At 48.2% G+C, this 21,038-nt stretch overlaps 2 protein-coding genes across 2 annotated transcripts in view; one reads left to right on the forward strand and one right to left on the reverse strand.

Moving 5' to 3' along the window:
- Positions 1–11,582, forward strand: part of crtac1a (cartilage acidic protein 1a) — a 12,915-nt gene extending 1,333 nt beyond the window's left edge. Inside the window, 14 exon segments of the mRNA XM_042316390.1 lie at positions 2,473–2,669; positions 2,769–2,905; positions 3,142–3,298; positions 3,403–3,537; positions 3,655–3,791; positions 5,455–5,591; positions 5,777–5,859; positions 6,256–6,356; positions 7,417–7,441; positions 7,444–7,584; positions 8,034–8,179; positions 9,378–9,417; positions 10,172–10,321; positions 11,147–11,582. Coding sequence (XP_042172324.1) covers positions 2,473–2,669; positions 2,769–2,905; positions 3,142–3,298; positions 3,403–3,537; positions 3,655–3,791; positions 5,455–5,591; positions 5,777–5,859; positions 6,256–6,356; positions 7,417–7,441; positions 7,444–7,584; positions 8,034–8,179; positions 9,378–9,417; positions 10,172–10,321; positions 11,147–11,250 — 1,690 coding nt within the window. The 3' untranslated portion in view covers positions 11,251–11,582.
- On the reverse strand, positions 11,548–19,447 carry golga7ba (golgin A7 family, member Ba). Its single transcript, XM_042316394.1, has 5 exons — positions 19,295–19,447; positions 17,563–17,688; positions 16,915–17,067; positions 14,096–14,197; positions 11,548–13,135 (listed from the first exon to the last, which is right to left on the reverse strand). The coding sequence occupies exons 1-5, from the start codon at positions 19,304–19,306 to the stop codon at positions 13,052–13,054; spliced, it is 477 nt and encodes a 158-aa protein (XP_042172328.1). The 5' UTR covers positions 19,307–19,447; the 3' UTR covers positions 11,548–13,051.
- Between the last annotated feature and the right edge of the window lie 1,591 nt (positions 19,448–21,038).

A 21,038-nucleotide genomic window follows, 5' to 3' on the forward strand; every position in this document is an offset into this window, starting at 1 on the left:
CAAAGTAGTGCACTATCCAGGGAATAGGGCTCTGGTCAAAGTAGTGCACTATCCAGGGAATAGGGCTCTGGTCAAAGTAGTGCACTATCCAGGGAATAGGGCTCTGGTCAAAGTAGTGCACTATCCAGGGAATAGGGCTCTGGTCAAAGTAGTGCACTATCCAGGGAATGGGGCTCTGGTCAAAAGTAGTGCACTATCCAGGGAATAGGGCTCTGGTCAAAAGTAGTGCACTATCCAGGGAATAGGGCTCTGGTCAAAAGTAGTGCACTATCCAGGGAATAGGTTACCATTTAGGACTACACCTCCTAATGTTCTCCACTACACCTCCTAATGTTCTCCACTACACCTCCTAATGTTCCCCACTACACCTACTAATGTTCCCCACTACACCTCCTAATGTTCTCCACTACACCTCCTAATGTTCTCTACTAATGTTCTCCACTACACCTCCTAATGTTCTCCACTACACCTCCTAATGTTCCCCACTACACCTCCTAATGTTCTCCACTACACCTCCTAATGTTCTCCACTACACCTCCTAATGTTCCCCACTGTTCTCCACTACACATCCTAATGTTCTCTACTACACCTCCTAACTACACCTCCTAATGTTCTCCACTACACCTCCTAATGTTCTCCACTACACCTCCTAATGTTCTCCACTACACCTCCTAATGTTCTCCACTGCACTAACCTCCTAATGTTCTCTCCACTGCACCTCCTAATGTTCTGCACCTCCACTGCACCTCCTAATGTTCTCCTAATGTTTCCACTACACCTCCTAATGTTCTAATGTTCCCCACTACACCTCCTAATGTTCTCCACTGCACCTCCTAATGTTCTAATGTTCCACTACACACTCCTAATGTTCTCCACTACACCTCCTAATGTTCTCCACTGCACCTCCTAATGTTCTCCACTGCACCTCCTAATGTTCTCCACTACACTCACCCTAATGTTCCACTGCACCTCCTAATGTTCTCCACTACACCTCCTAATGTTCTCCACTGCACCTCCTAATGTTCTCCACTACACCTCCTAATGTTCTCCACTACACCTCCTAATGTTCTCCACTACACCTCCTAATGTTCTCCACTACACCTCCTAATGTTCTCCACTACACCTCCTAATGTTCTCCACTACACCTCCTAATGTTCTCCACTACACCTCCTAATGTTCTCCACTACACCTCCTAATGTTCTCCACTACACCTCCTAATGTTCTCCACTACACCTCCTAATGTTCTCCACTACACCTCCTAATGTTCTCCACTACACCTCCTAATGTTCTCCACTACACCTCCTAATGTTCTCCACTACACCTCCTAATGTTCTCCACTACACCTCCTAATGTTCTCCACCACTACACCTCCTAATGTTCTCCACTACACCTCCTAATGTTCTCCACTACACCTCCTAATGTTCTCCACTACACCTCCTAATGTTCTACACCCACTACACCTCCTAATGTTCTCCACTACACCTCCTAATGTTCTCCACTACACCTCCTAATGTTCTCCACTACACCTCCTAATGTTCTCCACTACACCTCCTAATGTTCTCCACTACACCTCCTAATGTTCTCTACTACACCTCATAATGTTCTCTACTACACCTCATAATGTTCTCTACTACACCTCATAATGTTCTCTACTACACCTCCTAATGTTCTCCACTACACCTCCTAATGTTCCCCACTACACCTCCTAATGTTCCCCACTGTTCTCCACTACACCTCCTAATGTTCCCCACTGTTCTCCACTACACCTCCTAATGTTCTCTACTATACCTCCTAATGTTCTCTACTACACCTCCTAATGTTCTCTACTACACCTCCTAATGTTCCCCACTACACCTCCTAATGTTCTCCACTACACCTCCTAATGTTCTCCACTGTTCTCCACTACACCTCCTAATGTTCTCCACTACACCTCCTAATGTTCTCACTACACCTCTACACCTCCTAATGTTCCCCACCTCCTAACACCTCCTAATGTTCTCCTACTACACCTCCTAATGTTCTTCACCTCCTAACTACACCTCCTAATGTTCTCCACTACACCTCCTAATGTTCTCCACTACACCTCCTAAATCCTAATGTTCCCACTACACCTCCTAATGTTCCCCACCTCCTAACACACTACACCCTAATGTTCTCCACCACCTCCTAATGTTCTCCACTACACCTCCTAATGTTCTCCACTACACCTCCTAATGTTCTCCACTACACCTCCTAATGTTCTCCACTACACCTCCTAATGTTCTCCACTACACCTCCTAATGTTCCCCACTACACCTCCTAATGTTCCCCACTACACCTCCTAATGTTCTCCACTACACCTACTAATGTTCTCCACTACACCTCCTAATGTTCTCCACTACACCTCCTAATGTTCTCCACTACACCTACTAATGTTCTCCACTGCACCTCCTAATGTTCTCCACTGCACCTCCTAATGTTCTCCATTCTCAGGTACAACGGTCCTAACCTGGTCCTGAAGTATGACCGTGGTCAGCAGAGGCTGGTGAACATAGCGGTGGATGACCGCAGCTCTCCATTCTACGCCCTGAGAGACCCCCTGGGGAACGCCATCGGGGTGACCGCCTGCGACGTAGACGGGGACGGGCGGGAGGAGATCTACTTCCTCAATACAAACAACGCTTACTCTGGTAAATAACAATAACAGCAGGTAAACACAAACACCATCAACAATGCTTAAACAACAACAACGGTTACTCTGGTAGTCAGTAGCAACCTTCTTTTGGAAGGTCGGGCCACATATTCTGACAAGCTCTTTAAGTTCCGTAACGGACGCTTCGAGGACCTGCTGGGGGATGACATCAACGTGCGCAGAGGAGTAGCCAATCGGATGGCAGGACGCTCCGTGGCGTGTGTGGACAGAAAAGTATGTAAATAGTCTATCCATCTGCGTGTGTCTATGTCGTCTGTATGGCTGTATGCCCGCACCCCCTCTCTTTCTCTTACCCCCCCCTCTATATTTTCTGTGTGTGTGGTCTATGTCTGTAACCCCCTCTTTCTCTCTCCTGAAGGGTACAGGGCATTATGCTGTGTGTATTTTCTGTGTGTGTGGTCTATGTCTGTACCCCCCCTCTCTAATCCCCCTCTTTCTCTCTCCTGTAGGGTACAGGGCGTTATGCTGTGTATGTAGCTAACTATGCCAGTGGAAATGTTGGTCCCCATGCCCTGATAGAGATGGACGAGGCAGCCAGTGACCTGGCCAACGGCATCATCGCCCTGTCTGACGTAGCAGCACAGGCCGGGGTCAACAAGTACACAGGTACTGGACAAGAGTGAATGGAAGAAATGTGTGTGTGTGTGTGCGCTTACCCATTACAAACTAATATCTTCTGTATTATGTACCTGTTTGTCTCCTCCCACCAGGTGGGCGTGGTGTAGTGGTTGGACCAATCCTGAGCCAGAGCAGCTCTGACGTGTTCTGTGACAACGAGAATGGACCTAACTTCCTGTTCCGGAACAATGGAGACGGAACCTTCACTGACATGGCTCAACAGGCAGGTGTGTCTAGAGTGTGTGTGTCTAGGGTGGGTGTGTGGGAGGAAGGAGAGATAATTGGACGATAGCCATGATCTCTGCATAGGAGTTGTGATGACAGTGATGTGGCTCCCCGTGTAGGTGTGGAGGACCGCAACCAGCACGGCCGAGGTGTGGCGCTGGCAGACTTTAACGCTGACGGGAAGACTGACATCGTCTACGGAAACTGGAACGGCCAGCACAGACTGTACCTACAGGACAACAACCAGAGATTCAGGGTGAGAGAGAGGAGTGGGGGTTGAAATGGGAGAGGGAGGTTGGAGAGGAGTGGAAGGTTGGAGAGGAGTGGAAGGTTGGAGAGGAGTGGGAGGTTGAGAGAGTGGGAGGTTGGGAGGTTGGAGAGGAGTGGGAGGTTGGAGAGGAGTGGGAGGTTGAAATGGGAGAGGGAGGTTGGAGAGGTGTGGGGTTGGAGCAGGATGGGAGGTTGGAGAGGAGTGGGAGGTTGAGAGGAGTGGGAGGTTGGGAGGAGGTTGGGAGGTTGGAGCAGGATGGGAGAGGGAGGTTGGAGAGGAGTGGGGGTTGAAATGGGAGAGGGAGGTTGGAGAGGAGTGGGGGTTGGAGCAGGATGGGAGGTTGGAGGGGAGTGGGGGGGTTGGAGCAGGATGGGAGGTTGGGGGGAGTGGGGGTTGGAGCAGGATGGGAGGTTGGAGAGGAGTGGGGGTTGGAGCAGGATGGGAGGTTGGAGCAGGATGGGAGGTTGGAGCAGGATGGGAGGTTGGAGAGGAGTGGGGGTTGGAGCAGGATGGGAGGTTGGAGAGGAGTGGGGGTTGGAGATGGGAGTGGGGGTTGGAGCAGGATGGGAGGTTGGGAGGATGGGAGGTTGGGAGTGGGGGTTGGAGAGGAGTGGGGGGTTGGAGCAGGATGGGAGGTTGGAGAGGAGTGGGGTTGGAGCAGGATGGGAGGTTGGAGCAGGATGGGGGAGGTGGGGGTTGGAGCAGGATGGGAGGTTGGAGAGGAGTGGGGGTTGGAGCAGGATGGGAGGTTGGGAGGTTGGGGGTTGGAGGGGAGTGGGGGTTGGAGCAGGATGGGAGGTTGGAGGGGAGTGGGGGTTGGAGCAGGATGGGAGGTTGAGAGGAGTGGGGGTTGGGCAGGATGGGAGGTTGGGAGGGTTGGGAGGATGGAGGGAGTGGGGGTTGGAGCAGGATGGGAGGTTGGAGCAGGATGGGGGGTTGGAGCAGGATGGGAGGTTGGAGCAGGATGGGAGGTTGGAGGAGTGGGGGTGGGGGTTGGAGCAGGATGGGAGGTTGGAGGGGAGTGGGGGTTGGAGCAGGATGGGAGGTTGAGAGGAGTGGGGGTTGGAGCAGGATGGGAGGGGAGTGGGGGGTTGGAGCAGGATGGGAGGTTGGGAGGATGGGAGGTTGGAGAGGAGTGGGGGTTGGAGCAGGATGGGAGGTTGGAGAGGAGTGGTGGTTTGAGCAGGATGGGAGGATGGAGAGGAGTGGGGGTTGGAGCAGGATGGGAGGTTGGAGCAGGATGGGAGGTTGGAGAGGAGTGGGGTTGGAGCAGGATGGGAGAGGGAGGTTGGAGAGGAGTGGGGGTTGGAGCTGGATGGGAGAGGGAGGTTGGAGCAGGATGGGAGGTTGGAGGGGAGTGGAGGTTGGAGCAGGATGGAGGTTGGATGGGGGTTGGAGGGGAGTGGGGGTTGGAGCAGGATGGGAGGTTGGAGGGGAGTGGGGGTTGGAGCAGGATGGGAGGTTGGAGGGGAGTGGGGGTTGGAGCAGGATGGGAGGTTGGAGGGGAGTGGGGTTGGTGCAGGATGGGAGAGGGAGGTTGGAGAGGAGTGGGGTTGGAGCAGGATGGGAGAGGGAGGTTGGTGAAAGAGATCGTAGGGAAGTGGATGGAAACAAAGACCATAAACCTCTCTGTTCGCTACCTCCTCAGGACATAGCCAGTGGGTCGTTCTCCTCTCCCTCTCCTGTGCGGACGGTCATTGCTGCTGACTTTGACAATGACCAGGAGCTGGACATCTTCTTCAACAACATCGCCTACAGAGGACACGCCCCCAACAGGCTCTTTAGGTACCTCTGACCCCTGACACCAACTTTGACTTGAAGTGTGTGTGTGTGTGTGTGTGTGTGTGTGTGTGTGTGTGTGTGTGTGTGTGTGTGTGTGTGTGTGTGTGTGTGTGTGTGTGTGTGTGTGTGTGTGTGTGTGTGTGAGAGAGAAAGCGTTTCTGATGTGTGTTGTCTGCCTGCTCCTCCAGGGTGGCCAGGAGGACTGGTGCTGACCCCCAGATAGAGGAGCTAAACGTGGGGGAGGCAGCAGAGCCACAGGGCCGGGGTACAGGTAACCACACCATGCAGACTCATTCTTTTGGTCCCTATACAACAGGGGAGTCAAACTCAATCCCCGGAGGACCGTGTATCAGCTGGATTTGTTGTTTCCGTGTCTAATTAAGACCATGACAACCAGGTGAGAGGAGATCCTAACTCTTCAATGACCTTCCTTTATCAAGGAAACTAGGAGCGAAAATCTGCAGACACTCGGCACTCAAGAAATGGAGTTTGACTCCCCTTTTATACAAGATTAATAAAGTCTTCTTAAACTGATTTATTCTGTTTTAGTATTAGTTAAAAACATAAATTACAACACACCTGGTTCAGGTAGTTCCCCTGGTTTACTAGGGTTAAACAGGCCCTGTTTTTGATTGGCCGTTTGATGTGTTGACTCTGTGATTGACAGGTGCCACGGTAACAGACTTTGACGGGGACGGTCAGTTGGACCTGCTGGTGGCTCATGGGGAGAGTGCCTCTCAGCCCATCTCTGTCTTCAAGGTCACTCAGGTCAGTCACTAACATAGAGGTAGATGGACGGCATATCTTTGCCACTTTGCCATATTTAAAAAATATATGTATTTTATTAAACTAATATAAAATATATGTATTTTATTAAACTAATATAAAATATATGTATTTTATTAAACTAATATAAAATATATGTATTTTATTAAACTAGGGCAATTCAGTTAAGAACAAATTCTTATTTACAATGACGCCCTACCAAAAGGCAAAAGACATCCTACGGGGACGGGGATTAAAAAATATACATATATACAAAGAATAACATATAAATATAGGACAAAACACACATCCTGACAAGCGGAGGGGGCGAGGGGGGGGGGTTTATAAATAAGCATCAACCAGTGGGTCTTGCGACGGGTATACAGAGATGATGAGTATTGAGTGCAGTGATGTGTCCTATAAGGAGCGTTGGTGGCAAATCTGATGGCCGAATGGTAAAGAACAGCTAGAGCACCCTTACCTGCTGACCTGTAATCTAGCATGGGTAGGATAGTCATCTGAATCAGGGTTAGTTTGGCAGCTGGGGTGAAAGAGGAGCGACTACGATAGAGGAAACCAAGTCTAGATTTAACTTTAGCCTGCAGCTTTGATATGTGCTGAGAGCGGGACAGTGTACTGTCTACCCATATTGTATAGCCATAATGGCTCCTGTGACAGCATGGGCTTTCTCCATTTTAAAGTAGTCAATTTTCTTATTATTTTGGGTTGAAAAAAAAACAACCTCTACGCTAATATTGGTGATTGAACAGCAGTGCTGGAGTACTGATCCTGCTACAACGGGTTCTATCCATCCAGACCCCTTTTCTCTATGGTCACGACCTCATTACTGTCCCCTGGTGGAGAATTACTGCAAGCGGATGAGATTTCATTTAGATATTTTAATGCAAGGCGACGATTACAAATCAATGTGTCATCTCCTTGCTTATTATCATATTTATATGGAAGGAAGGAGGATGAACTCAAGTGTTTGAACAGGGCCCATGATATCACCCGACATATTCCTGACCCATCAGCTTTACCCTCTGACCTTTGACCCTGACAGGGCTCGTCCAATCACTGGCTGCGTGTAATCCCCGCACGCGGTTCGGCTCCTTCGCCCGCGGGGCCCGGGTCACGGCTTACACCAATCGGAGTGGGGCTCTCATGCGCATCATCGATGGCGGCTCGGGGTACCTCTGTGAGATGGAGCCTGTCGCCCACTTTGGACTGGGTAACTTCCTGTTTACTTCCCATTTACGGCCTAATCACAAATGGACCCCTAGACCCTAAGCACTTGTAGAGATCTGAAAGGATTTAATAGATGCAGTCAATACGATAATTGCTCCAATTTCCCCTCTGGTTAGGATGTGGAAGTTTCGCCATACTGCTTCTACCAATCAAATCCTCTCAGATCTCCACGAGTGCATAGGGCGCAGTGGAGGCTGCTGAGGGGAGGACGGCTCATAATAATGTCTGGAACGGAGCACATGGACTGGCATGAAACACCTTAAAATAATTGGATGTATTTGATACCATTCCGCTCCAGTCATTACCACACGCCCGTTCTGCCCGATTTAAGGTGCCACCAACCTCCTGTGCAGTAGACATCTTGTAGACATATTAGCTAGTAGTTCTGGATAGCTTGTGCATTTATCTTCCTTTCTTCACATTGGCTCACAGGCAAGGACGAGGTCACCGTGGTGGAGGTCTATTGGCCGGATGGCCGTTCCGTGGCCCGCCCACTGCAGCCTGGTGACATGAACTCTGTGATGGAGATTGGCTACCCTAAAGAGGGGGAGGAGTCTGTGCTGACCCCTGATACCCAGGTACGCGGACTTACACCATGACAAATGAACTATGACCCTGGGTAAAAGTTTCAGCCAATCCATCACCAGCGACTACATTCTCACCCAATGACGACAGTAGTTTTTCTGTTTAATTACATTGTGTGGAGATTCCTAACAGTTACATGCTGACCACACCTACATGTTATTCAATCATTGCATCCACAGTGCTCGCGCGCGTCAATGAGTGTCTGCGTAAAAAGGCGCTAAAATAGAACTTGATTCTATTTGCTGCAAGTCCCGCCTCTCCCATCTCCTCATTGGTTTTTAGTAGCATATACCCACGTGGGTGATTTTTTTGTTTGTTTTTTGTTGTTGAATTTCACCCCTTTTTTCACCCCAATTTCGTGGTATCCAATTGTTAGTAGCTACTATCTTGTCTCATCGCTACAACTCCTGTACGGCTCGGGAGAGATGAAGGTTGAAAGTCATGCGTCCTCCGATACACAACCCAACCAAGCCGCACTGCTTCTTAACACAGCGCGCATCCAACCCGGAAGCCAGCCGCACCAATGTGTCGGAGGAAACACCGTGCACCTGGCAACCTAGGCCAATTGTCCGTCGCCACACGGACCTCCCGGGCGTGGCCAGTTACGACAGAGCCTGGCGCTGCAGTACAGCGCCCTTAACCACTGCGCCACCCGGGAGGCCCCACGTGGGTGATTGAAAGATGAACTGAGTTCCCCACTCCAGTCCAGTTGGTGGTGGTAATGCACCTTAAAGTTGTTTGCCAACTGCCATATAAAGTCCGAAGTGGAAGAAGCCGGAAGGAGGAGAGATTACTAGAAACAAACTCTGTTTTATCTGTGGAGTAATTCTCAGAGTAGAGGATCTTGTGCATTTCAGGTAAAATAACAACCCAATGTTTATATCCCAGGAAAAATTAGCTAGCAACAGCAAGCTAGCTAAATTGCCATAAATGTTTAATGCTTTTCAACCGGTCTCCAAATGAATATAGTTGGTTCAGAGTTAATTTGATATTTCAACCTGCGTGTTCTGATCGCGTCTGGTGTGGGTGGACAAACTCCACATGCGGACGCCCGGTGCAGTCAGCATGTTAGACTTTCTCCCAAGAGCATCAGATGAAATACGAGTGACTGAATCATCAACTACATTCTGTTAGCATTCAAAATGGTGGAGCTGGGAAATGTCTTTGAACTGACGTCCTGGTCTTTTTCAGTGTGGGGAAGGATTCTTTGTCAAGAGTGGCCGCTGTGCAGGTATGTAGATCTGTCTGGCAGAGTATAGATGGAATATAAACAACATTTACAATATAGTAAAACATACTGATAAATACATTACGTTCTGCTCGCTCTCTCATTCTCGCTCCTCTCTGGTCCTCTCTATCTCTGCAGGTATATGAGGGCAGTGAATGAGATGCCTTGAAGCAAAATAAAAAAATATGCCTTGTCATCAAGATAATGTATACTGTCGAAGACCAATGACACTCCATATTGTTTGTCATTTGAACTAGTAGATTATCTCTGTTTTGCTTCGATCTTTCATAAGTGTCATCTTCTCTGTAAGTGTTACCTTATTGTTCTACTTTTCTTTGTTTTTCTTGACAAGTCAAACTGTTCCCCTTTTGCTCTTTTCTTTGTTTTAGAATAATTAACCATCCCTAATAAATCAATACAACAACATTGATGGAATCCAACAATCTTTTCAAAGCACAAGATCTTATCTGTAATCAATTATTCCCATACTTTTCCATCCCTCCATCTGACCCTTCACCCTCACACTGCTCCCCCCCAACCCCTCTATTCACCCATCCCCTTGTCTGACTACCTCATGCCTCACTACCTCTCCCTTCTCCCTCACCAACCACCCTGGCCCTCCCCTGCCCCGTGCCAGACAACAACTAGTGAATCAGACTCTCTTTCAAGAAAATATTTAGTTGATGAAAATATTTCATCAACCAAATGTTTGTTGGGGATGAAATCCTTAACACCCCCCTCCTTAACCCTCCCCCAGACAACAACGAGTGTAAGCAACAGAGTGGGCCCCCAGTGTGCCCTAAGAGCCGTCCAGTCTGCATCAACACCTACGGCCACTATAACTGTGGCCCCAGGAAGACATGTTCCAGGGGCCACAAGCCCACCAAGGACGGGAGGGCATGTGTGGGTGAGTAGAGAGGGATGGAGGGGACTGATGATATGCCTGGTGCTCTCCTCCCTCGTTCCTTCTCCTTTTACCTACCAACAGTACCCACTCGTTACTACCCTCAGACTAACCCTAGACGGTACCCACTCATTACTACCCTCAGACTAACCCTAGACGGTACCCACTCGTTACTACCCTCAGACTAACCCTAGACGGTACCCACTTGTTACTACCCTCACTAACCCTAGACGGTACCCACTTGTTACTACCCTCACTAACCCTAGACGGTACCCACTTGTTACTACCCTCACTAACCCTAGACGGTACCCACTTGTTACTACCCTCACTAACCCTAGACGGTACCCACTCGTTACTACCCTCACTAACCCTAGACGGTACCCACTCGTTACTACCCTCACTAACCCTAGACGGTACCCACTTGTTACTACCCTCAGACTAACCCTCACTAACCCTAGACGGTACCCCCACTACCCTCAGTTACGGTACCCCTCAGACCCTCACTAACCCTAGACTGTACCCGGTACCCACTAACGTTACTACCCTCAGACTAACCCTAGACGGTACCCACTCTACTACCCTCAGACTAACCCTAGACGGTACCCACTCGTTACTACCCTCAGACTAACCCTAGACTGTACCCATGGTTACTACCCTCAGACTAACCCCTAGACCGTACCCACTCGTTACTACCCTCAGACTAACCCTAGACGGTACCCACTCGTTACTACCCTCAGACTAACCCTAGACGGTACCCACTCGTTACCACCCTCACTAACCCTAGACTGTACCCACTCGTTACTACCCTCTTTCTCCATCTCTCTGCAGCTGTAGCTCCGTTCTTCCAGGGGGTCCGCTCTTCCTCACCCCGGCCGGGGCCCCTCCTCTCTGGGCTCTCCCTCCTATTTCTACTGGCCCTCTCCATGGTCTGAATGGAGATATGAGGCTAAGGGCCCCTCAGTCACATGCCTCCATGGGGATTGCTTTACTGAGTTCCAAATGGTAGCCTGGTCAATCCCTATATCGTGCACTACTTTTGACAACAGCCCTGGTCTAATCCCTATATAGTGCACTACTTTTGACAACAGCCCTCCCATGGACTCCAATGATGCTCCAGGAGTGTCAAGGTCCTACCGGATGAACTTTGACATGTATGATGCTAGAAGGAGTGACCCTTGATCCCTCAACTCTGGACAACTATACACTTCTTTTTTTGGCAAAAATAATGACATGTTAAAATGGAGTGATGGAAGAGCAGTAGTTATTTATTAAAGTTCTTCTGATCATGAGTATCAAACAACAACAAGCATTATGAAGGTTCCAGTTCTCTACTTTTATGAAGGTTCCAGTTCTCTACTTTTATGAAGGTTCCAGTTCTCTACTTTTGCATAAACATGTCCCAGATGACAATAAAAAGGCAGACGCTTCACATCAATAAATAATGACATTTTGGCAGTTTATGGTTCTTTGGAGGAGGGTTTGTGTAGCAAAAAAGGAAGGAGTGTTTGTGCGCGTGCAGGAAGAATTGTTCATGACTTTATTACAGGGTCCTGGTGCAGGCTTTTGTTCCAGACCAGCACTAAAACACCAAGACTGAAGAACACTATGTTAAAGGATGCTACATAGTCTATACAGGTAGCTGTGTTTTTGCATAATCATGATCTAGGAGAGCTGGTGGTTCAGCACTGAAGACAAGAGGTTAGCTGGGTTGTGGAGTGTTTGATACCAAGCTGCATCATGACACTGACCAGTGGATGGTACCTGAGCCATTTATACAGGCTAAAATATATGTCTCTGGATGGAACGAGCTGCATTCATCTGTTTGCTACTATCAGCCCATCCATGTGGTTTACATCTCAGCCGAGCTGTGTAGTGCTGCATCCCAAATGGCTCCCTACTCCCTATATAGTGCACTACTAGGGCCCAGGTCAGAATTCGAGCACTATATAGGGAATAGGGTGCCATTTGGGAAGCACCCTAGATCTCCTACAGTACGTGTCTGGGTCGTGGGCCTATTCACAAGACAGCAAACGGCAGAAAACCAACTGAAACAGTAGAGGGACTACCTGAAACGTGTCCAATAAGAACTGTTTTCCCTGGTTCAAATGTTTCACTATGATGTGCACTATTGAATACAGGTAGGTGCGTAGTAGTCCATCATCGTTCCATATCAAATGACACCCTAGTCCCCATCTTGAACACTACTATCTTCAAACACAGTGCACTACTTTTAACCAGAGCCCCAAACTAGTGCACTACTTTTAACCAGAGCCCCAAACTAGTGCACTACTTTAAACCAGAGCCCCAAACTAGTGCACTATAGGAGGACTTGTGTCCCAAATGGCTCCCTATATAGTGTATTTTTTTACCAGGGCCTGAAGAAGCTGCCATTTGGGACGTAACCAAAATGCAATTTCAAATCGTCAGTATTCCCAACGTTGATAGATTCAGCTTGATCTGCTTCGGTCCATGTGGTTCAGTTGCAATCGAATGTTCGGTCGGTTAGCTCAAGTTTGTTACGGTCAGGGCCATTGTGGTTGCGGTAGGTGAGGCATACCCAGCCCACCAAGAACTGCTGTCGGGGTGGTTCTCTAAGGGACCAGGGTTGTAGAGCTCCAGGGATCAGGGGGGTAGAGGTGCCGTGGACCCAGTCACCGAACACTGTGGTTGGGTGTTGCGTTCCAGGGACCGAGGAGGTGGCGAGGAGGTGGCGAGGAGGTGACATGTACCCGGTCACCGAGCACTGCTACCGGACGTAGAGCTGGAGCCTGAGCAGGAGCCACTGGAGCCTCGGTCCTCATAGATAGAGATCTCGATCTGGACAGGATGGGGTTAAAGGAAGGAACATACTCCGATAGGGAGGGTCTATCGGGAGGGTCTGGGTCTATAAGGAGGGTCTGGGTCTATAAGGAGGGTCTGGGTCTATAGGGAGGGTCTGGGTCTATAAGGAGGGTCTGGGTCTATAGGGAGGGTCTGGGTCTATAGGGAGGGTCTGGGTCTATAGGGAGGGTCTGGGTCAATAAGGAGGGTCTGGGTCAATAAGGAGGGTCTGGGTCAATAAGGAGGGTCTGGGTCTATAGGGAGGGTCTATAGGAAGGGTCTGGGTCTATAAGGAGGGTCTGTGTCTATAAGGAGGGTCTGGGTCTATAAGGAGGGTCTGGGTCTATAGGGAGGGTCTAGGTCTATAGGGAGGGTCTGGGTCTATAAGGAGGGTCTGGGTCTATAAGGAGGGTCTGGGTCTATAGGGAGGGTCTGGGTCTATAGGGAGGGTATGGGTCAATAAGTAGGGTCTGGGTCTATAAGGAGGGTCTGGGTCTATAAGGAGGGTCTATAAGTAGGGTCTGGGTCTATAAGGAGGGGCTGGGTCTATAAGGAGGGTCTGGGTCTATAAGGAGGGTCTAGGTCTATAGGGAGGGTCTGGGTCTATAGGGAGGGTATGGGTCTATAAGGAGGGTCTGGGTCAATAAGTAGGGTCTGGGTCTATAAGGAGGGTCTGGGTCTATAAGGAGGGTCTATAAGTAGGGTCTGGGTCTATAAGGAGGGGCTGGGTCTATCCAAAACACACGCACTGTACAAGATCCTTATTCTTGGGAGCCCACGTATACTGTTGACTCGTCATCTCTCTCGCTCCATCTCTTTCTTCCTCTTTAAATCTCATACATGTGTACTGTTCACCCTCTCTCTGTCTATATTGTTTTCTTCATCTCTATCTTTGTTTTTCTTTGTCTGTCTCTCTCTCACACACACACAGAGCAGCAGTAGTAGCTGGAAGGATACGACCCTCATGCCCCTCTCAATGGGGTCAGTGATGAGTAGACCTCGGGGGGCGTAGATCTTCTCATTCTGCTCCTGGATGTACCTGCCTATCTTCTTCAACACCTGGGGGAGATTGAGAAAGAGGGGGGAGGAAAGGGAGAGAGAGAGGGGGAGAGGGAACAGGGAGAGAAAGAAATAACAAAAGAGGGAGACAGTATGACAAAGTAATGAACATACACTACCGTTCAAAAGATTGGGGTCACTTAGAAATGTCCTTGTTATTGAAAGAAAAGCTTTTTTTCTGTCCATTACAATAACATCAAATTGATCAGAAATACAGTGTAGACATTGTTAATGTTGTAAATGACTATTGTAGCTGGAAACGGCAGATTTTTTATGGAATATCTACAGAGGCGTACAGAGGCCCATTATCAGCAACCATTCCAATGGCACGTTGTGTTAGCTAATCCAAGTTTATCATTTTAAAAGGCTAATTGATCATTAGAAAACCCTTTTGCAATTATGCTAACACAGCTGAAAACGGTTCTGGTTAAAGAAGCAATAAAACTGGCCTGCTTTAGACTAGTTGAGTATCTGCAGCATCAGCATTTGTGGGTTCGATTACAGGTTCAAAATGGGCAGAAACAAAGAACTTTCTTCTGAAACTTGTCAGTCCATTCTTCTTCTGAGAAATGACGGTATTCCATGCAAGAAATTGCCAAGAAACTGAAGATCTCGTACAGCGCTGTGTACTACTCCCTTCTCAGAACAGTGCAAACTGGCCCTAACCAGAATAGAAAGAGGAGTGGGAGACCCCGGTGCACAACTGAGCAAGAGGACAGTCCAGTTGTGGCCAAGTGTTTTGAGAATGGCACAAATATTAATTTTCACAAAGTCTGCTGCCTCAGTTTGTATGATGGCACTTTGCATATACTCCAGAATGTTATGAAGAGTGATCAAATGAATTGCAATTAATTGCAAAGTCTCTCTTTGCCATGCAAATGAGCTGAATCGCCCAAAAACAATTCCACTTCATTTCAGCCCTGCCACAAAAGGACCAGCTGACATCATGTCAGTGATTCTCTCGTTAACACAGGTGTGAGTGTTGACAAGGCTGGAGATCACTCTGTCATGCTGATTGAGTTCGAATAACAGACTGGATCTTCAAAGGGAGGGTGGTTCTTGGAATCATTGTTTTTCCTCTGTCAACCATGGTTACCTGCAAGGAAACACGTGCCGTCGTCATTGGATATTGCTGGATATTGCTGCCAGTAAGATTGCACCTAAATCAACCATCTATCGGATCATCAAGAACTTCAAGGAGAGCGGTTCAATTGTTGTGAAGAAGGCTTCAGGGCACCCAAGAAAGTCCAGCAAGCGCCAGGACCGTCTCCTAAAGTTGATTCAGCTGGGATTGGGATTGGACTGCTGAGGACTGGGGTAAAGTCATTTTCTCTGATGAATCCCCTATCCGATTGTTTGGGGCATCCGGAAAAAAGCTTGTCCGGAGAAGACAAGGTGATCGCTACCATCAGTCCTGTGTCATGCCAACAGTAAAGCATCCTGAGACCAGTCATGTGTGGGGTTGCTTCTCAGCCAAGGGAGTGGGCTCACTCACAATTTTGCCTCACAACACAGCCATGAATAAAGAATGGTACCAACACATCCTCCGAGAGCAACTTCTCCCAACTATCCAGGAACAGTTTGGTGACGAACAATGCCTTTTCCAGCATGATGGAGCACCTTGCCATAAGGCAAAAGTGATAACTAAGTGGCTTGGGGAACAAAACATCTATATTTTGGGTCCATGGCCAGGAAACTCCCCAGACCTTAATCCCATTGAGAATTTGTGGTCAATCCTCAAGAGGTGGGTGGACAACACAAAAACCCACAAATTCTGACAAACTCCAAGCATTGATTATGCAAGAATGGGCTGCCATCAGTCAGGATGTGGCCCAGAAGTTAATTGACAGCATGCCAGGGCGGATTGCAGAGGTCTTAAAAAAGAAGGGTCAACACTGCAAATATTGACTCTTTGCATCAACTTCATGTAATTGTCAATAAAAGCCTTTGACACGTATGAAATGCTTGTAATTATACTTCAGTATTCCATAGTAACATCTGACAAAAATATCTAAAGACACTGCGGCAGCAGACTTTGTGAAAATTAATATTTGTGTCATTCTCAAAACGTTTGGCCCCGACTATGCATTAGAGTGTCTAGTTTGAGAAACAGACACCTCACAAGTCCTCTACTGGCAGCTTCATTAAATAGTACCCGCAAAACACCAGTCTCAACATCAACAGTGAAGAGGCGACTCCGGGATGCTGGCCTTCTAGGCAGAGTTCCTCTGTCCAGTGTCTGTGTTCTTTTACCCATCTTGATCTTTTCTTTTTATTGGCCAGTCTGAGATATGGCTTTTTCTTTGCAACTCTGCCAAGAAGGCCAGCATCCCGGAGTCGCCTCTTCACTGTTGCTGTTGAGACTGGTATTGTGGGCCTCAGGTTCTACTATGTGGTTCTACTGTGGTCGTAATGTGTTTCTATTGTGCGGTTCTACTGTGGTGTTCTACTATGTGGTTCTAGTGTGGTGGTTCTACTGTGTGGTTCTACTGTGGTCGTAATGTTTCTACTGTGTGGTTCTACTGTGGTCGTAATGTTTCTACTGTGTGGTTCTACTGTGGTGGTTCTACTGTGTGGTTCTACTGTGTTTATATTGTGGTCTTACTGAAGTTCTACTGTGGTTCTCTTGTGGTCTTACTGAAGTTCTACTGTGGTTCTATTGGGGTCTTACTGAAGTTCTACTGTGGTTCTATTGTGGTGGTTTAGCCCGGTCTCACCTTCTCATAGCGTGTCTCCATACAGAGGAAGATGAGGTAGGCTGTAGCGCAGGCCAGACATCCCTCCAGGTAGGACTGGCCTCCCATCTTCTCTGCCTCCGCATAGTAGATATTCAACCTCTTCACAGTGTCCTCAAACAACGGCCGCTCAATCTGACAGAGACACTCAGTTAGCGGCCTTTTCAGCCATGTGTGTGTGTGTGTGTGTGTGTGTGTGTGTGTGTGTGTGTGTGTGTGTGTGTGTGTGTGTGTGTGTGTGTGTGTGTGTGTGTGTGTGTGTGTGTGTGTGTGTGTGTGTGTGTGTGTGTGTGTGTGTGTGTGTGTGTGTGTGTGTGTGTGTGTGTGTGTGTGTGTGTGTGTGTGTGTGTGTGTGTGTGTGTGTGTGTGTGTGTGTGTGTGTGTGTGTGTGTGTGTGTGGTGTGTGTGTGTGTGTGGTGTGTGTGTGGGTGTGGTGTGTGTGTGTGTGTGTGTGTGTGTGTGTGTGGTGTGTGTGTGTGTGGTGTGTGTGTGTGTGTGTGTGTGTGTGTGTGTGTGTGTGTGTGTGTGTGTGTGTGTGTGTGTGTGTGGTGTGTGTGTGTGTGTGTGGGTGTGTGTGTGTGTGGGTGTGTGTGTGTGTGTGTGTGTGTGTGTGTGTGTTAGACTACCCACCCTGCTCTCCAGCTCAGAAGGGAACTTGGTCTGGAAGCGGCAGGTGGTCCCATCACTGTAGTCTCTCTGCAGGAACACCTTGTTGGCCAGAGATGCACTGTGCCTCAACTCTTGGAGGTTATGGAACTACAGGACACAAACACACATAAGAGCGCGCACACGCCCACCCACCCATATTTGGGGATAGAGAGAGGAGAGAGGAAGAGAGGGGGAGCGAGAGAGAGATTGTGGATAGAATTCTAATATGGATTAACTTTCTGGTTCTGAGGAAGCAGTGTGTATGACTCACCATGAGAATAAAACTAAACTGCTCATTCGCTCCCTCTCTCTCACACACACACTCTCTGTTCAAGAGGTAATGTATACAAACAGTGGCTGATGTAGTCTTTAGGGGTATACGATGATAGAGGAGAGGTGTTCAATCAAAGTCTGTCTGGCAGTCCGTTGGATCACGGCCCAGACACAGACACACTCTCCCTCCTCTCTCTCTAACTGGTCTTCTCTCTCTGTAGCTCTCTCTCTCCTTCTCTCCCTTCCCCTCTCTCTTCTCTCTCCTTTCCCCTCTCTCTTCTCTCTCTCTCCTTTCTTCTCTCCCCCTCCCCCTCCTCTCTCTGTAGCTCTTTGTCTACCTCTCTCTCTCTCTCTCTCCTGACCATGCACACTGCTACAGCAGCCGGATCATGGAATTGAGCCAAGAGAAGAAGGCCCAACATCACAGAACCGCTCACAACAGATCAATCTCTGTAAGAACAGGGTTAGAAGGCTCAATAGGCCAACGATGGCACCAAATGCCCCCCCCCCATAAAGAAGCTTGATGTCCATAGTTGTGGACTTAGCCGTTTAGGCGTGGGGGGGTTTCTTGCTTTGGGAAACTAGTTTAGGCTGTTATGGTTCGTCAAGCTTGTTTCCCCAATGTGTCGATGAATGAAAGGCAATAAAAAGGGCAGTTGGACCGAATAACGGAAATGAAAAGATCCGTGTAAACGCGGAGATTTTCTCTCCTTGACCTCAATGGGTTGCTGTCCACGGTGCTGATATCTCTTTAGTAGGTTTCAGCACTAGCACGGGCCAGCCTGCCTATACCGGATTAACGGCGGAACTCTAGAGACAAAAAAATAAGAGCTCTGCTTTCACCAAAACAGCTTAACGGCGCGAGGATTGCTTGTTTATCCCTGTTCTCAAGCACAAGTTGTAGCATAGGCTACACAGCCCTGGAAAATGCCGTTCGTGCTACAAAGAGAATTCCTCTAACTAACCTCTATTCAGGCACGTAGCCTCCCGACGCCTTTAATATGGCAATATAATGATATAGGGATTATATGATATTCACATGCCATGTCGGTCAGGGTGACCGAAGAAGTGTTACAATGACAAGCCTTCCATTTCTAATCAAAGCAGATGATTTATTTGCCAAAATGAACCTGCCTGCCTGACCCGTTTGAGCAAATGTTATATTCGAAATGAACTTTTTATACGTAAATAAACAACTGTTGTGTTGATTTCTATTGTTGCGGGGTAACAGAGATTGAAATGATTGTATGCTACACAATCTTTATCATAGGGCTAACCTTGCTGTTACTGACAAACGCCATTCAAACGGTTCAGAATATAGGTTACAACCGTCTCCACAAGGCTACCTGCTCACATGGAAGACAATGCAACCACATGCCCATAGAGGTAAAGGGAAAGACATAGGCTGAAGAAGACGATAGATTAGTCTATTCATTCTCACCTCTGTCGCCATGTTTCCATCTGACGGCGTTAGGCTACTAGGACGAGTCCCGGAGCTCAAAGCGCTTTACTGGGACACGGGGACGGGTTGGAGGGCGGGAGGAAGAGACAGAGGGGGAGGAGAGGAGAGGAGAGGAGGGGGTGGGGTGGAGCAGAGAGCGGCGGGGGTTGGGAGGACCTCACACGAAGGGGTAGGGCGTGGGGCGTGGTCTATATATCATTGCGTAGCACTAGTGTACAGTCGTGGTCAAAAGTTTTGAGAATGACACAAATATTAATTTACACAAAGTTTGCTTCCTTAGTGTCTTTAGATATTTTTGTCAGATGTTACAATGAAATACTGAAGTATAATTACAAGCATTTCATAAATTAACTGTTCTGCCTGTGATTATTATTATTTGACCATGCTGGTCATTTATGAACATTTGAACATCTTGGTCATGTTCTGTTATAATCTCCACCCGGCACAGCCAGAAGAGGACTGGCCACCCCACATAGCCTGGTTCCTCTTTAAGTTTCTTCCTCGGTTTTGGCCTTTCTAGGGAGTTTTTCCTAGCCACCGTGCTTCTACACCTGCATTGCTTGCTGTTTGGGGTTTTAGGCTGGGTTTCTGTACAGCACTTTGAGATATCAGCTGATGTACGAAGGGCTATATAAATACATTTGATTTGATTTGATAAGTGTCAAAGGCTTTTATTGACAATTACATGAAGTTGATGCAAAGAGTTAATATTTGCAGTGTTGACCCTTCTTTTTTAAGACCTCTGCAATCCGCCCTGGCATGCTGTCAATTAACTTCTGGGCCACATCCTGACTGATGGCAGCCCATTCTTGCATAATCAATGCTTGGAGTTTGTCAGAATTTGTGGGTTTTTGTTTGTCCATCCGCCTCTTGAGGATTGACCACAAATTCTCAGTGGGATTAAGGTCTGGGGAGTTTCCTGGCCATGGACCCAAAATATTGATGTTTTGTTCCCCGAACCACTTGGTTATCACTTTTGCCTTATGGCAAGGTGCTCCATCATGCTGGAAAAGGCATTGTTCTTCACCAAACTGTTCCTGGATAGTTGGGTGAAGTTGCTCTCGGAGGATGTGTTGGTACCATTCTTTATTCATGGCTGTGTTCTTAGGCAAAATGTTGAGTGAGCCCTCTCCCTTGGCTGAGAAGCAACCCCACACATGAATGGTCTCAGGATGCTTTACTGTTGGCATGACACAGGACTGAGCGCTCACCTTGTCTTCTCCGGACAAGCTTTTTTTGGGATGCCCCAAACAATCGGATAGGGGATTCATCAGAGAAAATGACTTTACCCCAGTCCTCAGCAGTCCAATCCCAATCCGTGTACCTTTTGCAGAATATCAGTCTGTCCCTGATGTTTTTGCTGGAGAGAAGTGGCTTCTTTGCTGCCCTTCTTGACACCAGGCCATCCTCCAAAAGTCTTCGCCTCACTGTGCATGCAGATGCACTCACACCTGCCTGCCGCCATTCCTGAGCAAGCTCTGTACTGGTGGTGCCCAGATCCCGCAGCTGAATCAACTTTAGGAGACAGTCCTGGCGCTTGCTGGACTTTCTTGGGTGCCCTGAAGCCTTCTTCACAACAATTGAACTGGTTGATTTAGGTGTAATCTTACTGGCAGCAATATCCTTGCCTTTGAAGCCCTTTTTGTGCAAAGCAATGATGACAGCACGTGTTTCCTTGCAGGTAACCATGGTTGACAGAGGAATAACAATGATTCCAAGCACC

This window comes from Oncorhynchus tshawytscha, unplaced genomic scaffold (genome assembly GCF_018296145.1).
Source record: "Oncorhynchus tshawytscha isolate Ot180627B unplaced genomic scaffold, Otsh_v2.0 Un_contig_2916_pilon_pilon, whole genome shotgun sequence".
NCBI classification, from domain to species: Eukaryota; Metazoa; Chordata; class Actinopteri; order Salmoniformes; family Salmonidae; genus Oncorhynchus; species Oncorhynchus tshawytscha.

What these genes read in the sequence shown, in the direction of transcription:
- golga7ba (XM_042316394.1), bottom strand. An exon ending in TGGAGACACGCTATGAGAAG is followed by an intron (nt 14,198 to 16,914) that starts GTGAGACCGGGC and finishes AATCTCCCCCAG; the next exon opens with GTGTTGAAGAAGATAGGCAG. An exon ending in TTGAGAGGGGCATGAGGGTC is followed by an intron (nt 13,136 to 14,095) that starts GTATCCTTCCAG and finishes CATCCTGTCCAG; the next exon opens with ATCGAGATCTCTATCTATGA.